The 19,605-nt window shown below is 57.1% G+C and overlaps 7 protein-coding genes across 7 annotated transcripts; 2 read left to right on the forward strand and 5 right to left on the reverse strand.

The window, feature by feature from the left end:
- Positions 1-79: 79 nt before the first annotated feature.
- Positions 80-797, reverse strand: LY79DRAFT_564558 (putative oxalocrotonate tautomerase). Its single transcript, XM_060558668.1, has one exon. It carries the CDS (start codon positions 656-658, stop codon positions 212-214), a length of 447 nt encoding a protein of 148 aa, XP_060410457.1. The 5' UTR covers positions 659-797; the 3' UTR covers positions 80-211.
- A 465-nt stretch (positions 798-1,262) lies between these two features.
- On the forward strand, positions 1,263-2,352 carry LY79DRAFT_638827 (NAD dependent epimerase/dehydratase; the record flags this gene model as incomplete). The annotated part of the gene is made up of 2 exons (XM_060562305.1): positions 1,263-1,692; positions 1,766-2,352. The coding sequence occupies 2 exons, from the start codon at positions 1,263-1,265 to the stop codon at positions 2,350-2,352; spliced, it is 1,017 nt and encodes a 338-aa protein (XP_060410458.1).
- Positions 2,353-3,164: 812 nt separating this feature from the next.
- On the forward strand, positions 3,165-3,933 carry LY79DRAFT_592956 (acetyltransferase; the record flags this gene model as incomplete). Its single annotated transcript, XM_060561491.1, has 2 exons — positions 3,165-3,694; positions 3,747-3,933. The coding sequence occupies 2 exons, from the start codon at positions 3,165-3,167 to the stop codon at positions 3,931-3,933; spliced, it is 717 nt and encodes a 238-aa protein (XP_060410459.1).
- Positions 3,934-4,283: 350 nt separating this feature from the next.
- Positions 4,284-5,920, reverse strand: LY79DRAFT_564560 (family 28 glycosyl hydrolase). Its single transcript, XM_060558669.1, has 2 exons — positions 5,070-5,920; positions 4,284-4,959 (listed from the first exon to the last, which is right to left on the reverse strand). Exons 1-2 carry the CDS (start codon positions 5,876-5,878, stop codon positions 4,344-4,346), a joined length of 1,425 nt encoding a protein of 474 aa, XP_060410460.1. The 5' UTR covers positions 5,879-5,920; the 3' UTR covers positions 4,284-4,343.
- Positions 5,921-7,963: 2,043 nt separating this feature from the next.
- Positions 7,964-8,905, reverse strand: LY79DRAFT_592958 (short chain dehydrogenase; the record flags this gene model as incomplete). The annotated part of the gene is made up of 1 exon (XM_060561492.1): positions 7,964-8,905. The coding sequence occupies one exon, from the start codon at positions 8,903-8,905 to the stop codon at positions 7,964-7,966; it is 942 nt and encodes a 313-aa protein (XP_060410461.1).
- Positions 8,906-10,510: 1,605 nt separating this feature from the next.
- On the reverse strand, positions 10,511-15,753 carry LY79DRAFT_346494 (SNF2 family domain-containing protein). Its single transcript, XM_060552613.1, has 3 exons — positions 15,502-15,753; positions 10,906-15,442; positions 10,511-10,854 (listed from the first exon to the last, which is right to left on the reverse strand). The coding sequence occupies exons 1-3, from the start codon at positions 15,625-15,627 to the stop codon at positions 10,688-10,690; spliced, it is 4,830 nt and encodes a 1,609-aa protein (XP_060410462.1). The 5' UTR covers positions 15,628-15,753; the 3' UTR covers positions 10,511-10,687.
- Positions 15,754-17,738: 1,985 nt separating this feature from the next.
- Positions 17,739-18,950, reverse strand: LY79DRAFT_346562 (uncharacterized protein). Its single transcript, XM_060552614.1, has 2 exons — positions 18,370-18,950; positions 17,739-18,038 (listed from the first exon to the last, which is right to left on the reverse strand). The coding sequence occupies exons 1-2, from the start codon at positions 18,848-18,850 to the stop codon at positions 17,974-17,976; spliced, it is 546 nt and encodes a 181-aa protein (XP_060410463.1). The 5' UTR covers positions 18,851-18,950; the 3' UTR covers positions 17,739-17,973.
- Positions 18,951-19,605: the final 655 nt, after the last annotated feature.

Raw genomic sequence — 19,605 nt, forward strand, 5'->3', positions numbered from 1 at the left:
GATTTTCGTTATCGTATGTCTGCTGCGCCTTTGATTGGCCTAGTAGGAGCATGTCTTCCCTCGCTGACCGATATCTCAAGCACTGAATCAGGCTGCATGATTTTGGCAAACAGGCTTGATGATTATGCTAAACTACTTCTAGTAGGTCAGTGAATCCACCCCAGAAGTATACCCAGAGACAAGCTGTCAAAGACCGCCATAGGAGAAGACGTCATAGAGAACTCTTTTCCCATGGGGAGGCCTTATTTTCTCTCGCCCAGGTCTTCTCCTCTTCGCTCCCGAATGCCGGTGCGTGAAAGCCATCTATCTTCCATAGACGTCTCTCCGTCTCGTTGATGTGGAATTCCGAGCGATATCCTTTGTCTGTAACATGCGGCTTGAGAACCGCATCTATCCCATCCGCCGCTTTTCTGTAAAGTTTGTCGTCGTTGGGGAGATTGACGGCGATGTGGTCGATTGAGATGCGTATAAACGGCTCTTTCGGTTTCTCTCCGCCGACCCACACGGTGCTCTCCGGCATTTTGATGAAGTCGGCGACGACATAGAAGGCAGGAAGGCCGATCCGTGTGTAGTATTTGGTAATGTCAGCGGCAAAGGCTTCTTTGCTGGCGTCGTCCTCGAACGTGCCGTCAGGGTGGTATATCAGCCAAAGGGGCATTTTCTCTTGTTCTTTCTTGGAAATTTGAAACTAGGGGATTGTGTGATCTGATGGTGAGTATCTGCTAGCTGGGTAGGAGATTGAACCAAGATGGTGGCATTTTATATTAGATGACCACGCACTAGCAGAGCAATGACCGTGACATAGCAAGCAATCGAGACATTACGGGTTAGACCTGACAAATGCTATTGACGGTAGAAGAGGTGACTCTAAGCTCCGAGATCACTAATCATATCAGCAGCTATGTTGACTTTGTCAGAGCGACAACGAGCCTTTGCCGAGTGATTACTATTCAACCGCGCTTCACCACACGCCGAGCTCGGCCATATAAGTTTTGAATTTAAGCCCTTGTGCATTTGGAAACGGCAATGGCGTCTGATTGAAGTAGTTACCGTCTTACAAAGAAACGGAAAAGCGCGTCCAGGTTTACTAATAGCCCCGAGATTTCCAAGACAGTTGATATATCGCTCATGAATACTCGACCCAGCATCGCATAGTACTGAGCATAAAAGGCGCACATGTCCAATACGCTACAAATCATCCTGAGCTCACTCCATCTTCTCTATTTAACCTGACATACAACGCAACAACCAAGTATTTCATCATGTCTCAACCCCTCATCTTTATCACTGGCGCAACCGGCTTCATTGGTTCCCATGTCGTATCCCAAGCACTGGAAGCAGACTACCGTGTCCGCTTGAGTGTGCGGAAGGAGTCGCAGGCCAGCAAGCTGAAGGAGCTCTTCGCAAAGCATACGGCGAAGCTAGACTTCGTTATCATCCCAGACTTGGCCAAGCCAGGGGCTTTCAATCAGGCACTCCTGGGCACCGACTTCGTCTTCCATATTGCTTCACCAATGCCTGGCACAGGCAACGACTTCAAGTCAGATTACCTTGCTCCAGCAGAGCAGGGCACGATTACCCTTCTGGATGCTGCAAAGTCCATATCTACAATCAAGCGCATCGTCATAGTGTCCTCAATACTTGCCCTTGTTCCTCTAGACGTATGGGTCACAGGAAACTTTAATGTCAAAGGTAAGAAACTCGTTTATCGCCCCTATCCTTCATGTGTATTTTCCGAGACCTCCCGGCTGAAGGCTTGTTACAGAAGGATCAAATCCATCCATCCCCATCGACCGCGACATGGAGTTTCCCCAAGACCCCAAGGCGAGCGCGGGATTGAAATACCAAGCCTCCAAAATACTCGCCCACCGCTCCGTTCTTGAGTGGGCGCCGAAAAACAAACCAGGCTTCACCATTGTAACCCTTAACCCGTCGTTCGTCTTCGGTCGCAACCTCAACCAGACCTCTGAAGATGGGATTGACGGCACGAACGCTATGCTCTGGGAGTCATTGTTCTCGGAGAAGCCTACCTTCCCTATGGTAGCTGTGGATGTTCGGGACGTCGCTCTGGCCCATTTGAGAGCTCTCGATGTGGATTTCAAGGGGCAAACAGCCGTGCAAGAGTTTGTGCTCAGCGCTCCCGATCCTGTAAGGTCGGATTGGGAACGTGTGGTCGAGTTTGTGAGGGAGAAATACCCGCAGCTCAACATACAGTTGAAGGGTCCATTCGAGAACCCATCAAAGGCAGAGGCCAATCGTGCTACCGAGTTGCTAGGTATCCAGTGGAGGAGAATGGAAGACACTATTGCAAGCTTTTTGGATCATCAATTGGAGTTGAAGGCGCAGTTATAGGGTTAATATTGGATAGAGACAACCAAGTGAGATACTCACCATTGAGCACTGTTCGGTGGGCGTCGACATTGATGGGGCGCAAGTTAGCGTCGATGGAATAAGCGTTTTTTTGTTTATACATTCTCGTCACTCGAGACAAGGTGGCTATTAACAAATGCATGTGAACGGTATCACGATGTAAGATGTTTATCATCGCAGTAACATGATGGTTTGAATAGCTTTCGGAATGTTCAGTCAGGTAGCATGTAAACTAACCAATGGAACCACCTTACTGCTGTCTTACTTCTTTACTTTCATTCACAATCAGTATGTCTCGATCTCGAGTAATATATCGAATCGTTGTCCCTTATTTTTCAAAACTCGGTCCATTCCCTTCTCCTTGTATTTGACTCTTGATCCGATCATATATTATTTCCGACTTTATTCGGGTGCAAACTTGTGATTTTCCCCGAGATTTGAGAAGTTACGCGGTATAATCATGGGAAAGTCTTGGTAACATAATCCGGTATACCTCGGACCACTGCTATTCGTCTTCACCACATGCACAAACTAGCCAAGAAGACGACAACTGCGCATAGGGGTTGACACCGGGCTGGTCGCCCCACCTCCAGGGAATGTGCCGCCTACCTTATCGAGACATGTCGTGCTTCACAGGATTGACCATCCGTAATGGTCCGTATGAGTCAGAGTCACCTCTTGGTCAACAACAGCTCTGAGCGACTGAATGTTTGTTATAAAGAACTCCCACCCACCGACCTAGAAACGCCAGGAAGAGGACTTACAGAGTTGCGGCATCGAAATCATCATCAATCATGGATCCTCCGGTCGGCCCCGTGGTACCGGCCGGACCGGCAACGGCCCCGGCTCATACCCCGCTCCACGGGCGGTACACATCGCTCGTTCCGCTCGAAGTATCGCATTCGCAAGCCATCTTCAAGCATCTCGGGCGCGAAGAGAACGCCCATCGCTGGGCGTACATGTTTGATGGGCCCTTCCTCGAGTACGAGCAATGCGAGGCTGCCATCACCCAATGGAGCGCCTCAAAGGACCCTCTATACTTTGCCGTCTTGTCCGGCCCTGCGTCCGAACCGTCGTCCGAACCGGCGGGCATCATGTCGTACCTGTCCATCGTACCTGTACACAGGCGCATTGAGATTGGCTGCATCATCTTCTCTGAGCAGCTCAAGCAGACTCGGGCCGCAACCGAAGCCCAGTACCTCTTGATGAGGCATGCCTTTGATGAGTTGGGCAACTTCAGGCTCGAGTGGAAGGCCAACCACCTCAACAAGCCAAGCTTGGCGGCTGCAGAGCGCCTCGGCTACGTATACGAGGGTATCTTTAGGTGAATATTGCTGCATCGAACGGGCAGAGGGCAATCGACTGACGCTTAGCAGGAAACACATGGTCATCAAGGGCAGGCGTAGGGACACGGCCTGGCTCAGTATCACCGACGAGGAGTGGCCAATCGTCAAGGGTGGACTGGAAGCCTGGTTGAGCGAGAGCAATTTTGACGAGAACGGCAAGCAGCGACAAACCTTGAAGCAGTGCAGAGAGTCATACAGGGGGAGAGACAGGCCTTAAAAGAGCGCCGTCTTGGCCAGATCGAATCGGGTTTCCTGAATTAAGATGATGAGACAACTGACAGAATCTCTAGCCAGTCTAGGCGAAACCGTACGTTGTGAGAAGGCAGTGCTGAATGAACCCAAGCGTTCAACATCCAACCAAGACTGGCTACACGAGTGAAGATCAAACGGACTGTATTGCAGAAAGGGCAACCGAGAAAAGCAATCCAACGACAACCGACCAATACAAAAGTCCAACCCACAAGCCGCATAACAATCCCGTCGCGACGACCTATTCCTCTTGCGCAACTCACAGAGTCGAAAGGAACAAGTTCCGAGCCGGGAGGGGAGTACCGGCCTCGGGCTCAACCCCCAACCAACTTGGCACCCGTAAGAACACCTGCCTCTCTCTCTCTCTCTCTTTCTTTCTCAGCACGCGGCGCCCGAGTTGTCCGGGATGTTCTTGCACTTCTTGGACGTCTTTCCGCCGGAGACGTCGACGCCGGACCACGCCCAGTCGGCGCAGGCGCCCTCGGCGCAGAGGATGAGGACGTTCGTGCCCTTCTCGGCGACGGTGCCGGTGACGTTCGTGATGGTGACGCCGGTGATGGGGATGCCGTCCGTGGGCTTCCCCGTGGGCTTCTTGCCCTCCTTGTAGTCCTGCTGGACGACGATGCCCTGCTTCTTGACGTTCTTGAAGACGATGTTCTGGAATGTGACGCCGGCGATGGACCCTTGCTTCTTGTGCTCGGCCTTGATGCGGATGCCGTTGACGCCCTTTTCGAGGACCGAGTCGCGGATCATGACGTCGGTCACGTTGTTGACGTCGCGGCCGCCGACCGAGCCGACGGCGAGGCCGTGCGAGCCGCGGCAGTAGCCGTCGCGGAAGAGGATGCGGGCGCCCGAGGTGATGGTCAGGCAGTCGTCCTGGTTGTAGACGCGGGCGCGGGCGATGGTCACGTCGGTGGACTCGCCGATGTGGAAAGCGTCCGTGTTCTTGCCGCCGCCGCACTCGCCGTCGCGGTTGTCGAAGAGGATATCCCGGCTGCGAAGGGGGGTCAGATGAGATGCTTCAGGGGGCAGATGTACGGTGATGGATGGGGGCCAGATATACGGGGACGGTATAAATACAGCAAAAAAGGGGGCAAGACTCACACCTCGAGGTTGCTGGCGCCGTTAATGTTGAAGCCGCGGGCGGGGGTATTGAGGACGTTGAGACGGGAGACGGAGCCATTGCTGATGGCGACGGTGAAGAAGCGCGGCTTGACGCTGCCCTTGCGCTTCTTGTCCTTCTTGGCCATCTTGACGCCCTTGCCGTCCCACCAGCGGTCGCCATCGCAGTCGATGACGTGGCCGGGGGCGCCGACGACGGAGACGCCGTCGCCGCTGACGGAGACGAGCGGGCCGTCCCACTCCTTGTAGCCGAAGGTGGTGGTGTCGGCGAAAGTGACGCGCGTGCCGGCCTGCAGGCCGGTGAGGTCGAGCGTCCTGCCGCCGGGCACGGCGACGCCCTTGAGGACCATGTCGGTGCACGACGCCTTCTGGGCCTTGACGGACTCGAAGTCGGTGATGACGCAGGCGCCCGGGCCGGCGCCGACGCCTCCTCCGGGCAGCTGCTGCTCCCCGCCGTCGGTGTCCGGCTGCCCGACGGTGCCGTTATTCGGCGGGGCCGCGCCGGGGTCCGCGCAGGTGCAGTTCGCTTGGTTGCCCGGCAGGCTGATGGGCGGGCTCGTGGCTTCAGAGGGCGGGCTGGTGACTTCCGAGGGCGGGCTGGTGACTTCCGAGGGCGGGTTCGTGGCTTTGGACGGTGGCTTCGTCGTGTTGGACGGCACCGGGATCGTCAGGTTCAACCCCGGGGCCGTCGTGTTGGCGAGTTTCGGCATCATGTCCGGTCTCAGATGGCCCGGGAAGACGGCGGCGGCGGCGAGAGCGCCGAGGCCCGAGGTCATGAGGAGGAACTTCATCGTTGCGGATGGCTTTGTCGATGTTTCAGTCGTTTATGTGTGCAATATATATATATATATATATATATATATATATATATATATAACAAACGGAATGTGTTTAGTGTGTATAAGAAGGGAAACCAGAGGAGCAACTAGAGGTTGGTGAAGGGAAAAAGAGGCTCGACTGGGTAGTAAAAAGTACGCGAAGAAGACGGGCAGAACGTATGATGCGTATCACAGGATTCCTGCTGGTTCGAACCAGCCCCTTTTCACAAACGTGTGGTTGAGAGACCGTGATTCTTGCGTGCGTGGTGTTGTGCGGTTTCCATGCCCAACATGTCGCATCGTCGTCCTTCTCTCCCCTCCCCATCGTCTTCCTGGAGAACGCGGGAATGAGCCCCATGATATTCGAAAGAGGACACATCTCGCCCAGCACTTGACCGCCGGGCCCTTGCCCTCAATTGCCGAAAAAAGAACATCTCCATCCCCCTGGGTAGAGTCATTGAAGCTTCGCGCGCCCTGTGAGTCAGCGTGCTAACATAAGGGCTGAGCGGGAATACCAGACGAAGCGTGGCAGCCAAGGTGCGCAGGGCTGCCATTCCAAGGCTCTCTCTCTCCCCCTCCAAAGAGCCCGGCATCAGCGACCTCTGTTGAATAAAGTCGCCATGGCGCCGCTTTCTCCCCAAGCCCGTCGAGATCGGTCTTGGGAGATGGAAGAAAAAAAGAGCCGGTGACCGCGGGCCAAGACGCGTGGTTAGAGATGAAGAATGGACCCGACTTGCGGTAGTCTCTTATTCCCAAGTCTGCATCTTGGCCACGGTCTTGGCGTAGACTTGAAAGTTTGCCGTCCCATCCGATCTTGGACGGGGCTCTCTCTCTCTTTCTCTCTATCTCTCTCTCTCTCTCTCTCTCTCTCTCTCTCTCTTTCTCTCTCTCTCTCTCTCTTTCTCTCTCTCTCTCTCTCTTTCTCTCTGAGCCCTACCATTTGTTGGCGGCTACCTATCCTATTTTGGCTGAAGCGAAAAAGCTCGAGAGTTTCCCGAGGGCCTGCATGCACACCGGGCAGGGTTTGAGCGGGTATGTGCGCGGTTCTTTTTCGCCATGGAGGATGATGAGAAGACTGCGGCACGTAGCCAAGGCGGGCTAGTCCCTTCGTAAGGGTCGCATATAGGTACATACATACACACACACACACACACACACACAAACACATGCACACACACACGCGTACGGGTTGATGAGAAGACCATGCTCTTCTAACCATGGGAATATCTTTGTGGTGTGTGTGTTGCGTCGACGACGTCTCCGTGCCGCATCTGCGGTCCGCACCGCCGAAGTCGTCTAAACTCGTTTTTTTCCCCTGCAGAAAACACCCTCCGCGCCGCCCCATGGGCTTCGCTTCCTGCGACGGACCTCGCGGAAGCCCGGGACATCACCCCGGGGATGGCGATGATCAACCTTAAAAGACCCCCCCCCTCTCCCGAGATCATAACGCGCGAGACGAGAAGCATCCGAAGGTTCATGTCTGCCTCGTGGCGTAGGAGCCTCTTCCACCTTGGCGGAAACGGGCTTACGCGTAACCATGTCCTGTTGACGGGAAGCGAGGGCCCCAAGGGAGGCATAGGCTTGTTCGTTGTTCCTTGGGACTCGTTTCTCTTTGTCAGAGGCTTGCAGACCCAACCTCCCTTGGCAAGTTTACACGAAGGAGGGATGATAATGGCAGTGTATTGTGACTATTCTGACGAGTTCTGCGGTTACCGCCCAGTCTTTTACCATCAGAAGCTGCTGGTTCATCAGAGAAGCTAGCCGCGGACTTTGAACTACTAGTAGGGCCAGTCCAAGAAGCCCACGACGCACTTTTCAAAGGACACCGAGAAGTCATAACCGGCCTAGCCGTGGAAAATCAACGCTCATAGAACTATTGGTCTTGGGGGTGGAGGGGGCGCTTGGTTTCCGTCTCGGCATCACGCTGATAACTTCAAACAACGTTCGAATGACTTACTCTGTTTCGGCGTCCACTCTGGCAAATTAACCTCTCGTGTCCCCCCCACCCCCCTCTCCCTCTTCTTGCCTCCCGCGCGGTTATCACGACGTCACCAGGCTTCACAAGTGACCCCTGAGCTCGTCCTCCGTCCACTTCCACAACTGCTCCCTCTTCTCGTGATCCCGGCTCAGCGCGGTCCCCTTGCCGGCGACGCCGACGGGGAAGTAGAAGGCGCCGGTCTCGGCGTCCGGGTGGAACGACGCCCAGAGCTGGTTCAGGGCGCCCTTCTGCGCGCTCACGGCGACGACCTTGACGCCGACCCAGATGAGCGCGGCCAGCACGGCGTTGGTGTTGCTGAGGAGCGGCTCGGAGAGGTTGGTGTCGACGATGCCCGGGTGGACGCAGACGACCCTGACCTCCGGGGCGCGCTCGGCGAGCGCGGCGGCGTAGTGGACGTTGGCGACCTTGGAGATGCCGTAGCGGAACCGCGTCGCCGTCTCGGGCATCGTCGTCTTGAGCCGGGCGAACTGGTACGTGTCCCTCGGCGCCCACCCCTCGGCGGCGGACGAGAGGAAGACGACGCGCACGTCCGCCTTCTTCTCGGCCGCCGTCCTCTTGAGCGTCGGCAGGAGGAGCTGCGTGAGCAGGGCGTGGCCCATGTGGTTCGTGCCGAACTGCATCTCGTAGCCGTCCTCCGTGAGGCCCTCGGGCGTGTTCATGATGCCGGCGTTGTTGACGAGCAGGTCGAGGCGGTCCGAGGCGCCGGCGAACTGCTTCGCGGCGGCCTTGACGCTCTCGAACGAGGCGAGGTCCAGCGGGAGGTGCGAGATGGGCGCCGCGTCCGGGTTCTCCTTCCTCAGGGCCGCGATGGCCGCCTCCCCCTTTTCCTTGCTGCGCGCCGCGAGGTAGATGTGCGCCGGGTTGTGCTTGGCGATCTGACGGACCGTCTCCAGCCCGAGGCCCGAGTTCCCGCCCGTGACGAGGATGACTTTGCCGGCGAGGTCCGGGATGTCGGTGTCCGGCTGGAAGTTGCACCCGCCCATCATCAGTGCCGTCGCCATCGTGTGTGTGTGTGTCTACGTATTGCGGGATGTGCAGTTGAAGCTATCACTGTTCACGGTAATATGGTAAGCTGCTCCGGTGGATCATACATCGGGCTCGAGGAGCTTGCGCGGCTGCGAGACGCAAGCACGCGTGCGTGTGAATTTATACCCGTTTTCGCTGGCATTAGAGTTTGGCGTTTCACCTTGCTTGGTGTGCCTTCGCCCCGCAGCTCGAGCCGATGATGCCGGTTGATCTACACGTGGAGAGTTTCATGGTCCAGGGCCCCCGCTCCGACTGCCGTTCTGCAGCTCGCGGTTGTCGTTAGTTCGATCGATCGTACAGGTATACTCAGCTATGGGACAGCTTGTTTTGACTTGCCGAGGTATCACGACGCCAGGGCTCTCTTCTAAGTGTTACGTGATTACTAGAGAAGCTGGAGAAATGTATGCAGGCTTCTTTGGTGCTGTACGTTCATTATGTCCCGGCCGACGCAACGTGTAATAGTATTTCGCCTATTGCATAATGCGTCTGCAATATCTGGCGACACTGCCAGCTCGGGCCTACATGAGACGATGATGACCTGTCCATCATGTGCCGTCTCAGACCCGGCTGTCTCTTGAACGATCGTTGCAGGGGACTAACTCAGCCCCCCCCCCCCTTACAATTTCCAAAGACACCGAGATCGGCCTCTTTTATACGTCCAGCGGGGCCAGACGATGATGCAAAGTGGGCGCTAATCTTCAACACCTCGATTTGTAGAGACATTTTCTCCTCGCCCAACACTCGGGAAGCGGAGACACTTTCAATCCGGCGGGTCCTCTGACCTGCGGTACGGCGTCTCTAAGATACCACGAAATGTAGAGGTGTAGCTGGAGTTTCTCGCCTCTGTCGGGCATGAGCATGACATGAGCATGACCATACCCGGATCCAGACCAGAAGCCCCCTTTCTGTAATTCGTATACCTTCCCACCTTAGACCCGTCCTATCCACCTCTCGATCAAGACTCAGTATTGTAGTCGATCAGGCATGTCGTATGCCGCCACAAATCAGGTGAGTAGGCAGCTGTCCATGTCATCAAATCCGAAGCTCGGCCGAAAACAACGAGTCGGGAGAAGTGCTGCGTGGATAAACACATCCCTACGTCGACAGATCCAATGGGCTCACGGCATCATCACAAGGCACCACCAGGTCTTCATCCCAGCGGCGGTCTCATTTCTTCTAAAGGTCAAGGTAGTAATACAACCAACCACACACTGCCTACACATACATAGCGTCAGGGCCGTCCTCACATACGTGCAATGTCCAGCTTCCGCCCCCTTTCATCCGGGGGACGCTGCCCTAAGCCCATCGTATAACCTCCCTTTCTTAATCTTCGCACTCCCACCAAAAGAACAGCCGCACTGGTGCCTGCATGCTCTTTATAAGGCCAAGCCATCAAGGGGTTAAGCCACCTGGCTCGAGTCTCGAAGAAAAAGAACAGACATAGAGAGAAAAAAAAAATACAAATAAAATGAGGCTTTTTTGTAAAAGTCTAACAAAGTAGCCGCAGCACCATTTCACCCAAGGGTGCGGCTGTCGTCTTGATGTAAATCGCACGCGTTTCCACCCCGACGCCAGGCATATCTCGCGCGTCTAGCAGTGTTTCCTTCCATCCACCCATAATCCATATCGCTACAATCCGTGCGACCGTTTGTTTGAAACTCATGTTCAGACGAGTCGCTGCTCGTTTGTTGTAGTCCGCTCATCGTTCATCTAAAAGGGGAGGGGGCCAAGGGGGTTCTTCGTCTTCCATCGATGCTTCATACTTGACCGTCGGCAACGGCAAGTCTCTGCTTCAGGGTCTTGGCCTTCTTGCCTCCGCCGGTGCGTCGCTTCTTGGCTCCCTTTACTTCCGTCTCAGCGACAGGCGTGGCGGTGCCCGAGGTTCCGGCGGCGCCGGCGCGGTTGTCATCAAAGTTGCCCTCGCCTGTAAACCCATCAGTGTCGTCCGTCCCGTGGTTAGCTGACTGAAACTCACCCTCGTGGTACATCTCGTCGAGGCTGATGTCCTCATTCACGGCCCGCTTACGCTTAGAGGCCTTCTTCTTCTGTGGCTTGTCGAGCTCGCCGCTCTCGAGAAGTTCCCTCTCGCGTTGCTCAATCAGCTCCGCCTGCTCGTCGTCCGCAAGCCACATGGCGATATCACGGTTGCGGTTCTCCGGAGCGCGGCGGCCGGAGAAGTCGACGCTGGCACCGCCTCCCTGGATGACGACGCGCTGCACCTCTTCCTTCTGCATGGCACGCTTCCGAATGCGTTCCTCAATCGTACCCTTCGTGATGAGACGGTAAACGGTAACCTGCCTGGTCTGACCCAGTCTGTGAGCTCGGTCCATGGCCTGCGAGTCGATCGTGGGGTTCCAGTCCGAGTCGTAGAAGATGACGGTGTCGGCAGACGTGAGGTTGATACCGAGACCGCCGGCACGTGTCGAGAGAAGGAAAATGAAGATCTCGGGCCGCGTCTGGAAGTCGGCGACGGTATCTCGTCTGTCCTCCAGCTTGGTGGAACCGTCGAGACGGCAGTACTTGTAGTTGCGGTACGTCAAGTACTCCTCCATGAGGTCGATCATGCGAGTCATCTGGAAATAGAGCAGCACACGATGACCCTCCGCCTTGAGCCGGGTCAACAGCTTGTCGAGCGTGGCCAATTTGCCGCTGTCCGTGACAAAGCGGCGCATCGACGGGACAGCGATGTTGCTGAATTTCTTCTTCTCGTTGTCAGGCGCAGGAAGCAGCTTGGGCGGAGGGAACCGCTCCAAGGGGATCCTCTCCGTGACCAGCGCGCGCTCCTCGTGAATGGTCGGGCCAAACAGGCTCTTGCGCATGCCCACGTTGAAGAGAATGCTCTCTGTCTCCAGTGCCGCTCCGCGGCTGCAGCAGCTCACCTCGATAGGTGGCGCCGAGGCACGTGGCCGGCCCGCCTGCTCTAGACGTCCCAAGCCGCTGTCGGCGTACCCCTCTCGGGCTACGTTCATGAGATTCGCCAGGACGCCCTCCTGAGTGATGTCGGCCAACGGCTTCCGGTTGTTTCGGTCCTTGATATTGAAAAGAGCATGTGCTGGCGTGAAGTTGATGTCCTCGGGTTCATCGTAGGCAATGTTCATGAGGGCCAGACGATCCTTCTTTTGCGACAGCTCAACGGCACGGGAGAAGACGTCTTCGTGGCTGGCCTTGTAGACCTCAGCCGGACTGGTGTCGGCAAAGCGCAGGAACGAGAATGCGCCGGATCCCTCCATGCTGGCGCGGATGTGCTCCGGCGTAAAGATATTCATCATGTGCTGGAGGGTCTTGTTCCGCCAGCCGGCCTTGAGGTTATCCTTGCCGGTCTTGTGCAGCCTACCGTCCTCTCTCCACACAAGACGCGGCAGCTCGTATTCAATCAGGTTGCGTGTCGAGTAGCCCACGGCCACCATGTTGCCCTCTCGGACGAAGGAGGCGGTCTCTGCAAAGTAGCCGAACGAGAACGGCGACGTGGTGTCTGCTCTCTCAAACAGGTCGGGGTGGTTGCACACCTTTCGGAATTGCATGACGAGGTTCATGAGCGTTCCCGAGTCGTCGTTGTCGCCCGCAGTCGCCTTTTCGATGAGGTCCATGATGCTGATCTGGTTCCTCAGGTTGCTGTAGATGGCTCTCTGTCTGTAGGTGAGATCGCAGTAGACGTCCTCCTCGATCTTGTCGCCCAGCTCCTTCTGGACGTGCTTCTTGACGCGACGCAACATGAACGGCTTCAGAATCATGTGCAGGCGCTTGAGCTGGTCCTCGTTGAGCTTCGTGTTGCTCTGCGCGTGCGACTCGATATCCTTGGAGAACCACTCGCTGAACTCGTCGTGAGAATCGAAGAGGGACGGCATGATGAAATGGAGCAAGGCCCACAGCTCCTGCATGTTGTTCTGGATGGGCGTACCAGTGAGGAGTAGGCGGTTGCGGCAGTGGAAGTTGAGCAGACTCTTCCATCTGGAACTCTGAGAGCTCTTGATGGCCTGGGCCTCGTCGAGAATCATGTACTGCCACTTCATCTTCTGGAAGTACGCGACGTCGGAAACCACAAGCTGGTACGACGTGACACAGACGTGGAACGACGCGTCCTTCTTGTAGGTGGTGTGTTTGCGGTCCCAGAACTTTCGGAGAACCTTTCGGTCGCCGGCCGAGCCCCAGTATGGGAGGATCTTGAACTCGGGAACAAACTTTCTGATTTCCTGCTCCCAATTGTGGAGGGTGGAAGCGGGCGCGACAACGAGGAACGGGCCCCAGATGTCGTACTTCTCGGCGAGGTAGGCCATGACGGAAATGGACTGGACCGTCTTCCCGAGACCCATCTCGTCGGCGAGGATGCCGTTGATTCCCTGCTCGTACAGGTTGGCGAGCCAGTTGAGACCCTTGAGCTGGTACTCTTTGAGCTGGGCGTTGATCAGCTTGGGCTGCTCGATGGCCACGTCGCCCATGCCGGCGGGGTTCTGGAAGTTCATCTCGCCCTCCTCGTCCATGTCCGGGCCGGACGGCTCGTTGAACTGCCTGGCCTTTCTCTGGGCCTCGGCGATGGCGTTTTGGGCGTTGGCCACGGCGGCCCGGCGCAGGGTCTCCTCGTCCTCCTCCTCGAAAGTAAGGTTGTCGAAGTCGGTGACCTTGGCGCCCAAGGGCCCGGTCGGCTCCTCGATGTCCAGCTTGTGCGTGGGCTCGTTCCTGTCCTCGGCAGCAATCTCCGGGTTGTCGGTGCTGCGCTCGACCTCGTCCGTCTTGATCTTCTTGCCGATGAAATGGGAGTACAGCTCGGTCTGCGAGATGAGGAAGTTGAGCTTTCTCTTCTGGCGGGCGGCTTCGCGCTCGGCCTCCTCCTTGCGGGCGTTTTCAATCTCCTGCTTCTCGGCAGCCTTCCTGAGATCACGCTCCTCACGCTCGTTGCGCTTCCAAAAGCCCATCATGTCGCGCATGACACGCTTGGCGCGAGCCTGCTGGTCTTTGCTGCCTTTGTTCGTCCGGAGCTGCCACCTCTTGGCTTCCTTGGAGGCGAGGATAGCCGTCTTCTTAAGGTTCGACGCCTTGGTCTGATACGATTCAGTAGCCATCTTGTACGTCTTGCTGACGTCCTTGCGGGCGAGATCGCGCCAGATTTGGTCGTAGATCTGGAGGAAGCCCTTGGTCTCGAACTTGGCATCCTTGTTGGGTGGCTCCTCGGGCTTATCCTCCTTCTTCTCCTTGTCCTTCTTCTTGCCCTTCTTCTCCTTCTTCTCCTTGGTGGGCTCGATGATGGTGTCGTCGTCGACATCGACATCGACATCGCCCTCGATCTCGACGTCGGGCTCGTCAAGGTCCTTGTCCTTGTTCTTCTCCTTCTCCTTGTCCTTATCCTTGTTCTTCTTGCTGAACTTGATGCGGATCTTGGACTCTTCCTTGACCGGGAGTTCCTCGCCAGCGTCGATGGCGGCCTGGGCAGCTTCCGCGGCGTCTTTTTCGGCCTGCTTCTGCTCCTTAGACTTCTTCGGCCGGGGACCGCTACGGCCCTTGCCCTTGGGCTTGGTGCCGGGCTCCATGTCGGAGGCCTGGAAGGTGGCCATGGTGCCGCCGTCGAGGTTGAGTTCGACAAGGTTGCGTGCGGGTCCCTTGATGCCCTTTTGGAGAATCAGCTTCGTTTGCAGGGCCTTCTTGTTAGCTCGCTCTGCGTCCCGAAGGTGCTTCGCCTTCTCCGTCTCGTCCTCGGCCAGACGCGCGCGCTCGAGGGCGAGCTTCTGCTGCTCCATGGTGACGGCCATGGACTTCTCGCGGCGGCGCTTACGCTGCATGTCCTTCTTGCGCTCCTTCTCGGCGAAGAGCTCGCGCTCGCGGACCTCGTTCATCGCTTCTTCGTAGTAGATGTCATCGTAGCGGCGCTTTCCGAGCTCGGCAAGAGCGCCCAGCCTACGACCGATCTCCACCACGAAGTCTTCGCGTCGATCGACGTTGCGATTGCCATCCTTTTCTTGCATGAGACGACGACGCTTGTTGCCGCTCTCCTGGTACTGAGCGCGCTCGGCGGCGAGGTCAGAATCGGTCAGGTCGTCGGCATCTGCATCGAGCTGGGCGATCAGGTCCATGACCTTCTTCTCCTTCTCGGCGGACAAGGTCTTTTGCTTCGGCTGGCCGTTGGCCTGACGCTTGGAGGGCACGCGGGGAGTAGGGGTATCGTGCTTGGAGGAGGCTCGACGGCTCGACTTGGGAGTTGACTCGGCATCTCGGATATCGGAGGCCCGTGACTTTGACTTTCTAGGAACCCTCTCCTTTCTCTCTTTCCTGACTAGCGGCGTGCTCGCTCGCTCCTTGACAGGTTCGGGTCGGAGTTCGATCTCGGCTTCACGATGGCTGCGCTCGGTCTTGACGGGTGGCTCGACGGAGCGAGGCTTCTCGCTGCGCTCGGGCTTGGAGTCGACCTTGGCGGCCCTCTCCTCCTCGACGGGCGGGGGCGACTTTGACTTTGGCTTCGAGATGGGCTCGGCATTGGAGAGGATATTGGAGAAGGACATGGGATCGGCGGAGCGGCTGGGGGTCTGCAAAGGTGTCAGTCAGGCGGCGGGCTCTCAGGGTGGCCGATTGGGGTTGTACGCACACTGGCAGGAGCTTTCAAGGGAGAAGGGTCGGGCTTTCCCAGGGGAGGTAACGAGGTGACGGGGGCGCCATTGGACGAGGCGTGCACGCTGGGCGAAGCGGCGTGCCGCAGACTGGGAGAAGTCATGTGCGGCGTAGCCCGATTCGATGGGCTGATGGAACCAGTGGGCTGCTGATGAGAGCGGGAGTAGGAGTTGGAATGGGATCGCGGACTTCTTGGGGGGAAGTTGGCGGCTGATGGCGACGTGTAGCCTGCGTTGGCGCCTCCGTTCTTGTAGTACGCGTGGGATTCTCGAGATGCCGGCTCGGATTGTTGTGATTGCGGGTAATTACGGTAGGGGTCGCGGGTGGTCTGCTTGATGATGGAAGAAGGGGGAAAATTAGTCAAGGTGAAAAGATGGAAACGGCCAGGATGGAAGGAAAATTAAAATTTGAGTTGAGATCGGGCTGGTTGGGAATTTTGGTCTCCTCGGGTAAAGTTGGAGATGGAGATGAGCGAGGGCTGCAACCGGGGGTGGAGGAAAAGGGAAGTAGAGGGGAGAAGAGTGGAGAGAAGGGGAAGAGGATGAGAGAAGGGGAGGAAGAAAAAAAGTGAATGGGAAGGGAAAGGTTGGACGGATGGATGGATACGGGGACGGGATGTGAAGAATTGGTGTAGCGCCGCCGGATGTGACGAGACGATGGAGAAAAAGGGACAAAAACAAAAAGGTGCAAAAGTGCAGCAGAAGCAACGCAGCAGCGACAGTAGCAGCAGCAGTGGCTAGAGGGGGTAGAGGAAGAGAGAGAGAGAGAGGGAGAAAAGGAAAAAAAACGGGGGGGATGTCGCTATCATTGAAGCCGTGAACAATAGGGGATCCAAGCATTCCGCGTGTTTCTTATCCTGCTTGCTGTCCTGTTCCATCTCCTCACCAATCCAGCAGCAGTCTAAGGAAGTCTCTCCTCGCCCTCTAGTCCTGCTCTGCCGTGCCCTTCACACCGTCGTCTCCGAAAATCCGGATGGGGGAAAGCAGCAGGTAGAGAGAGAAATTACAAAGAGCTGTCAGCATGGCCACCAACACCACCACCGCACGGCACCACCAGTGGCCACTAAGCGATCTGCGACAGCACGGACAGCAATCAATCAACCAGGCTGAATAGGCCCTCTTTTTATTGCTTGCTGCTGTCGCGGTTGCTGCTCGGCTTGGTGGTGGTAATGGTGTTGCTACCGACGATACTACTGTTGTCTGCTGCTGCTGCTGCTATGCTACTTGAAAGGCCGGGAAGCAGGGGGGTACGATAGAAACGTGATACATGATGGACAACGGGGAAGGGGTTTTAAATAGGACCCAGGACATCAAAGGGGAGGTTTACGAGAAGCCGCATCACATCGCATTGTCCTACTACAGGCGATGCGATCTGACGCGACTGCGGCGGTGGGATACGCGATGACGGACATAGTAGAATATCTCTTACCTTGGGCGAGCCCTTAGCCGTGTTGCCGTTCCACGCCGCGTCAGAGACTCTCCTCTCTCTCGTGCTATCAGTCAACGGATCGTAGTAGCTGCTCGTGGCCGGCTTCTCGCGGGTCTGATGCGCCTCGGGTGGCGGGTAGTATCCGCTCGGAGGGTGCAACGGTGACAGCGGAGGAGCTTGATGGTGTCCCGTTCCCGAGCCGCTGCCGCTCGCACCCAAGGCGAGCGGGCCGGTCGCCGGCGCCGACGACGATGACGACGTGGAGTAAGGGTTCGGATGCGACAGGCCGGACTGATGGGATCGCGGGGAGTGGTGTTGGTGCGGATGGGCCGACGACTTGGGCGACGAGTAAGACGAGTGTTGAGGATGATGGTACTCGGACTGGGTGGGTGATCGCAAGCTGAAGCCAGAATGGCGCGTGCTACCGGGCGTCGGGTTCATTATGTCGCGATGGCGGCGGCGATCGCGGTCATCGTCACGGTCGTGGTCGCGGTCACCGTGGCGGGAAGGTGCCTGCAGGACCGTCGAGCGGAAGTCTTTCGGGTGGTCCATCGTGACGGGATGTGGCGACGGCTTCGTGGTCGCACGACCCTACTTGGCTTCTGTAGGGGGGATACTACGTGCACCACGAGGCAATTGGTGGGTGAGAGCAAGACAGAAAACGGAGAGCAAGGGAAGTGGAAGGAAAGAGGGGAAGGGAAGGGGAAGGGGAAGGGGGGGAATGCTGCTACAGTGAGGATCGCGGACCCATGTGCAGGATGTGAGTGGTGGTGGTAGACAACGGCGACAAGTTGATTGGGTCACGCGCCTTGGGGATGATGGCGAACTGGGTGTGAAGCAAGTGAGGCGGATCGCGGGAAAAAAAGACGTGGAGTTGGCGTTGGCCTCGGCGTCGTGGGGAGGAGAGATAGAGAGAGTGTGTGTGTGCGCGCGCGCGCGCGTGTGTATGTATGTGCAGGGGGTGTCGGGAGTTAGGGGTTCGGCGGGTTCGGCGAAATGACGATGGCGGGAACCGGTGATGCTATTCGCGACGTTGGTGGTAGCGAGTTGGGCGGCCGACGGAGTGGGGTCTCGAATTATCTATCTCTGCAAAGGGAGTGAGTGAGTGGGTGGCGATGCTGGTTTAGGCGTGTTGGGTGAGCGTGTCGAGGGAGCTAAAAGGCCGAGTCACATGGACACACGGGGGGAAGAGAAGAGGGATTCCAAAAGGAGGACGCGAGAGAGAGAGAGGCGAGGCGAGGCGAGGCTTGCAACGCGATGGGATGCGACAGAGGGGAAGGAGGAGTCTGTCTGTCTTGTCTTCTTGGCCGGGAGAGGCAGGCGTGCGTTGCGTTGGCTTGGCTTGGCTTGGCTTTGGTGGGCGGTGTTGCCGGATGTATGATGTCTTGTGGGAAGGAAGCTAAGCTAAGCTACCTACCTAGCTGGAGCGGGAGATGCGATTTCGGTACGGTGAGCCCTGCGGTGAGTTGGTGAGGGCGTTGTGATGGCGACGATGATGCATTCAGCAGGTGGGATACGCGGTGTTGATGGGAAGGGAGCGGGAAGAGGAGTGAGAACGGGTTGGAGGGGGAGGGGAGAGAGAGAGAGAAGGGAAAGAAGTCATGTGTGGATGGAGGATGGAGCGAGGATGAGATCTCCTGCGAGAGGGAGAGAGAGTGTGAGAGTGAGAGCGAGCGTGCGATGGATGGATGGGGTTTGGATTGGGGATTGGATCCGATGGGGGTGGTGTGTGTGGGCGAGGCCGATGCCGATGGTGCAGATGAGGGTGCGGTCCAGTTCCATCCATCCAACCATCCATCCAGTCCAGACTTTCTTCCATTGACCAGCCGTCTGGTGTCGTCGGGGCCACGGCACTCACGACCATGGAATTGACAGCAATGCTCTTTCTTTCTTTTCATCTATCATGTATTTATTCTACGTATCCTGCAGACCCATTGCCTCCCCCTCCCGTATGCTTCCTGCCACGCTTGTTCTTGCGGTGAGAATACAAGAGGAAAGAGAGAATGAGTGGCAGGTACGGTGCGGTGCGGTGCGGTGCGGTGCGTGTCGTGTCGTGTCGTGTCATCTCGTGTCATGTGCAGGGCATCCCGACGACGACTGTGCTCCTGCCTCTCCTACCTCCCTCCTCTTCTTGGCCTCATTCTTTCCTTCTTTCCTTTCCTCACACCGTCGTCGTCTCCTGCCCCCGCTCTCGAGACGCAGGCATCCCCAATTCATCAGCCCGGTGTCACGTCGTGAGGTGGAAGCTTCTCTTTCCTGCTCCTTCTCCCGACTCTTTCCTTGCCTCTCGATGCTTTTCCCAGCTGTCAGGCGCAGCCGCGGTTCCAGGTACCTCAGGACCGGGCTGCCAACTCGGGCTAGCGCAGACGCTCCCGCCAATCCCGGGCCACGTCTGAGCCTCTTGGGTTTGCTCCGTGCCTTCCTTGCCCCGATCCGCCCAGTCTGACCCCCCTTCCCTCCACTTCAGTCCAGACGGAGGAGTCCCCTGCAGGTACCTCGTCGCCCTGCTTCCACCCTCCCGGTACACGCGTCTACCTTGCCTTGTCAGTGAGGCATTTCAGCCGCCTTCCCCTCGTCACACGCCTTCTCCCAGCTACGTCCAACGCTCTGGAGGAAAAAGAGAAAGAAAAGAAAAAAACACGACGACCATCGC

Source organism: Colletotrichum navitas (genome assembly GCF_030913465.1).
Source record: "Colletotrichum navitas strain CBS 125086 chromosome Unknown LY79scaffold_68, whole genome shotgun sequence".
NCBI classification, from domain to species: Eukaryota; Fungi; Ascomycota; class Sordariomycetes; order Glomerellales; family Glomerellaceae; genus Colletotrichum; species Colletotrichum navitas.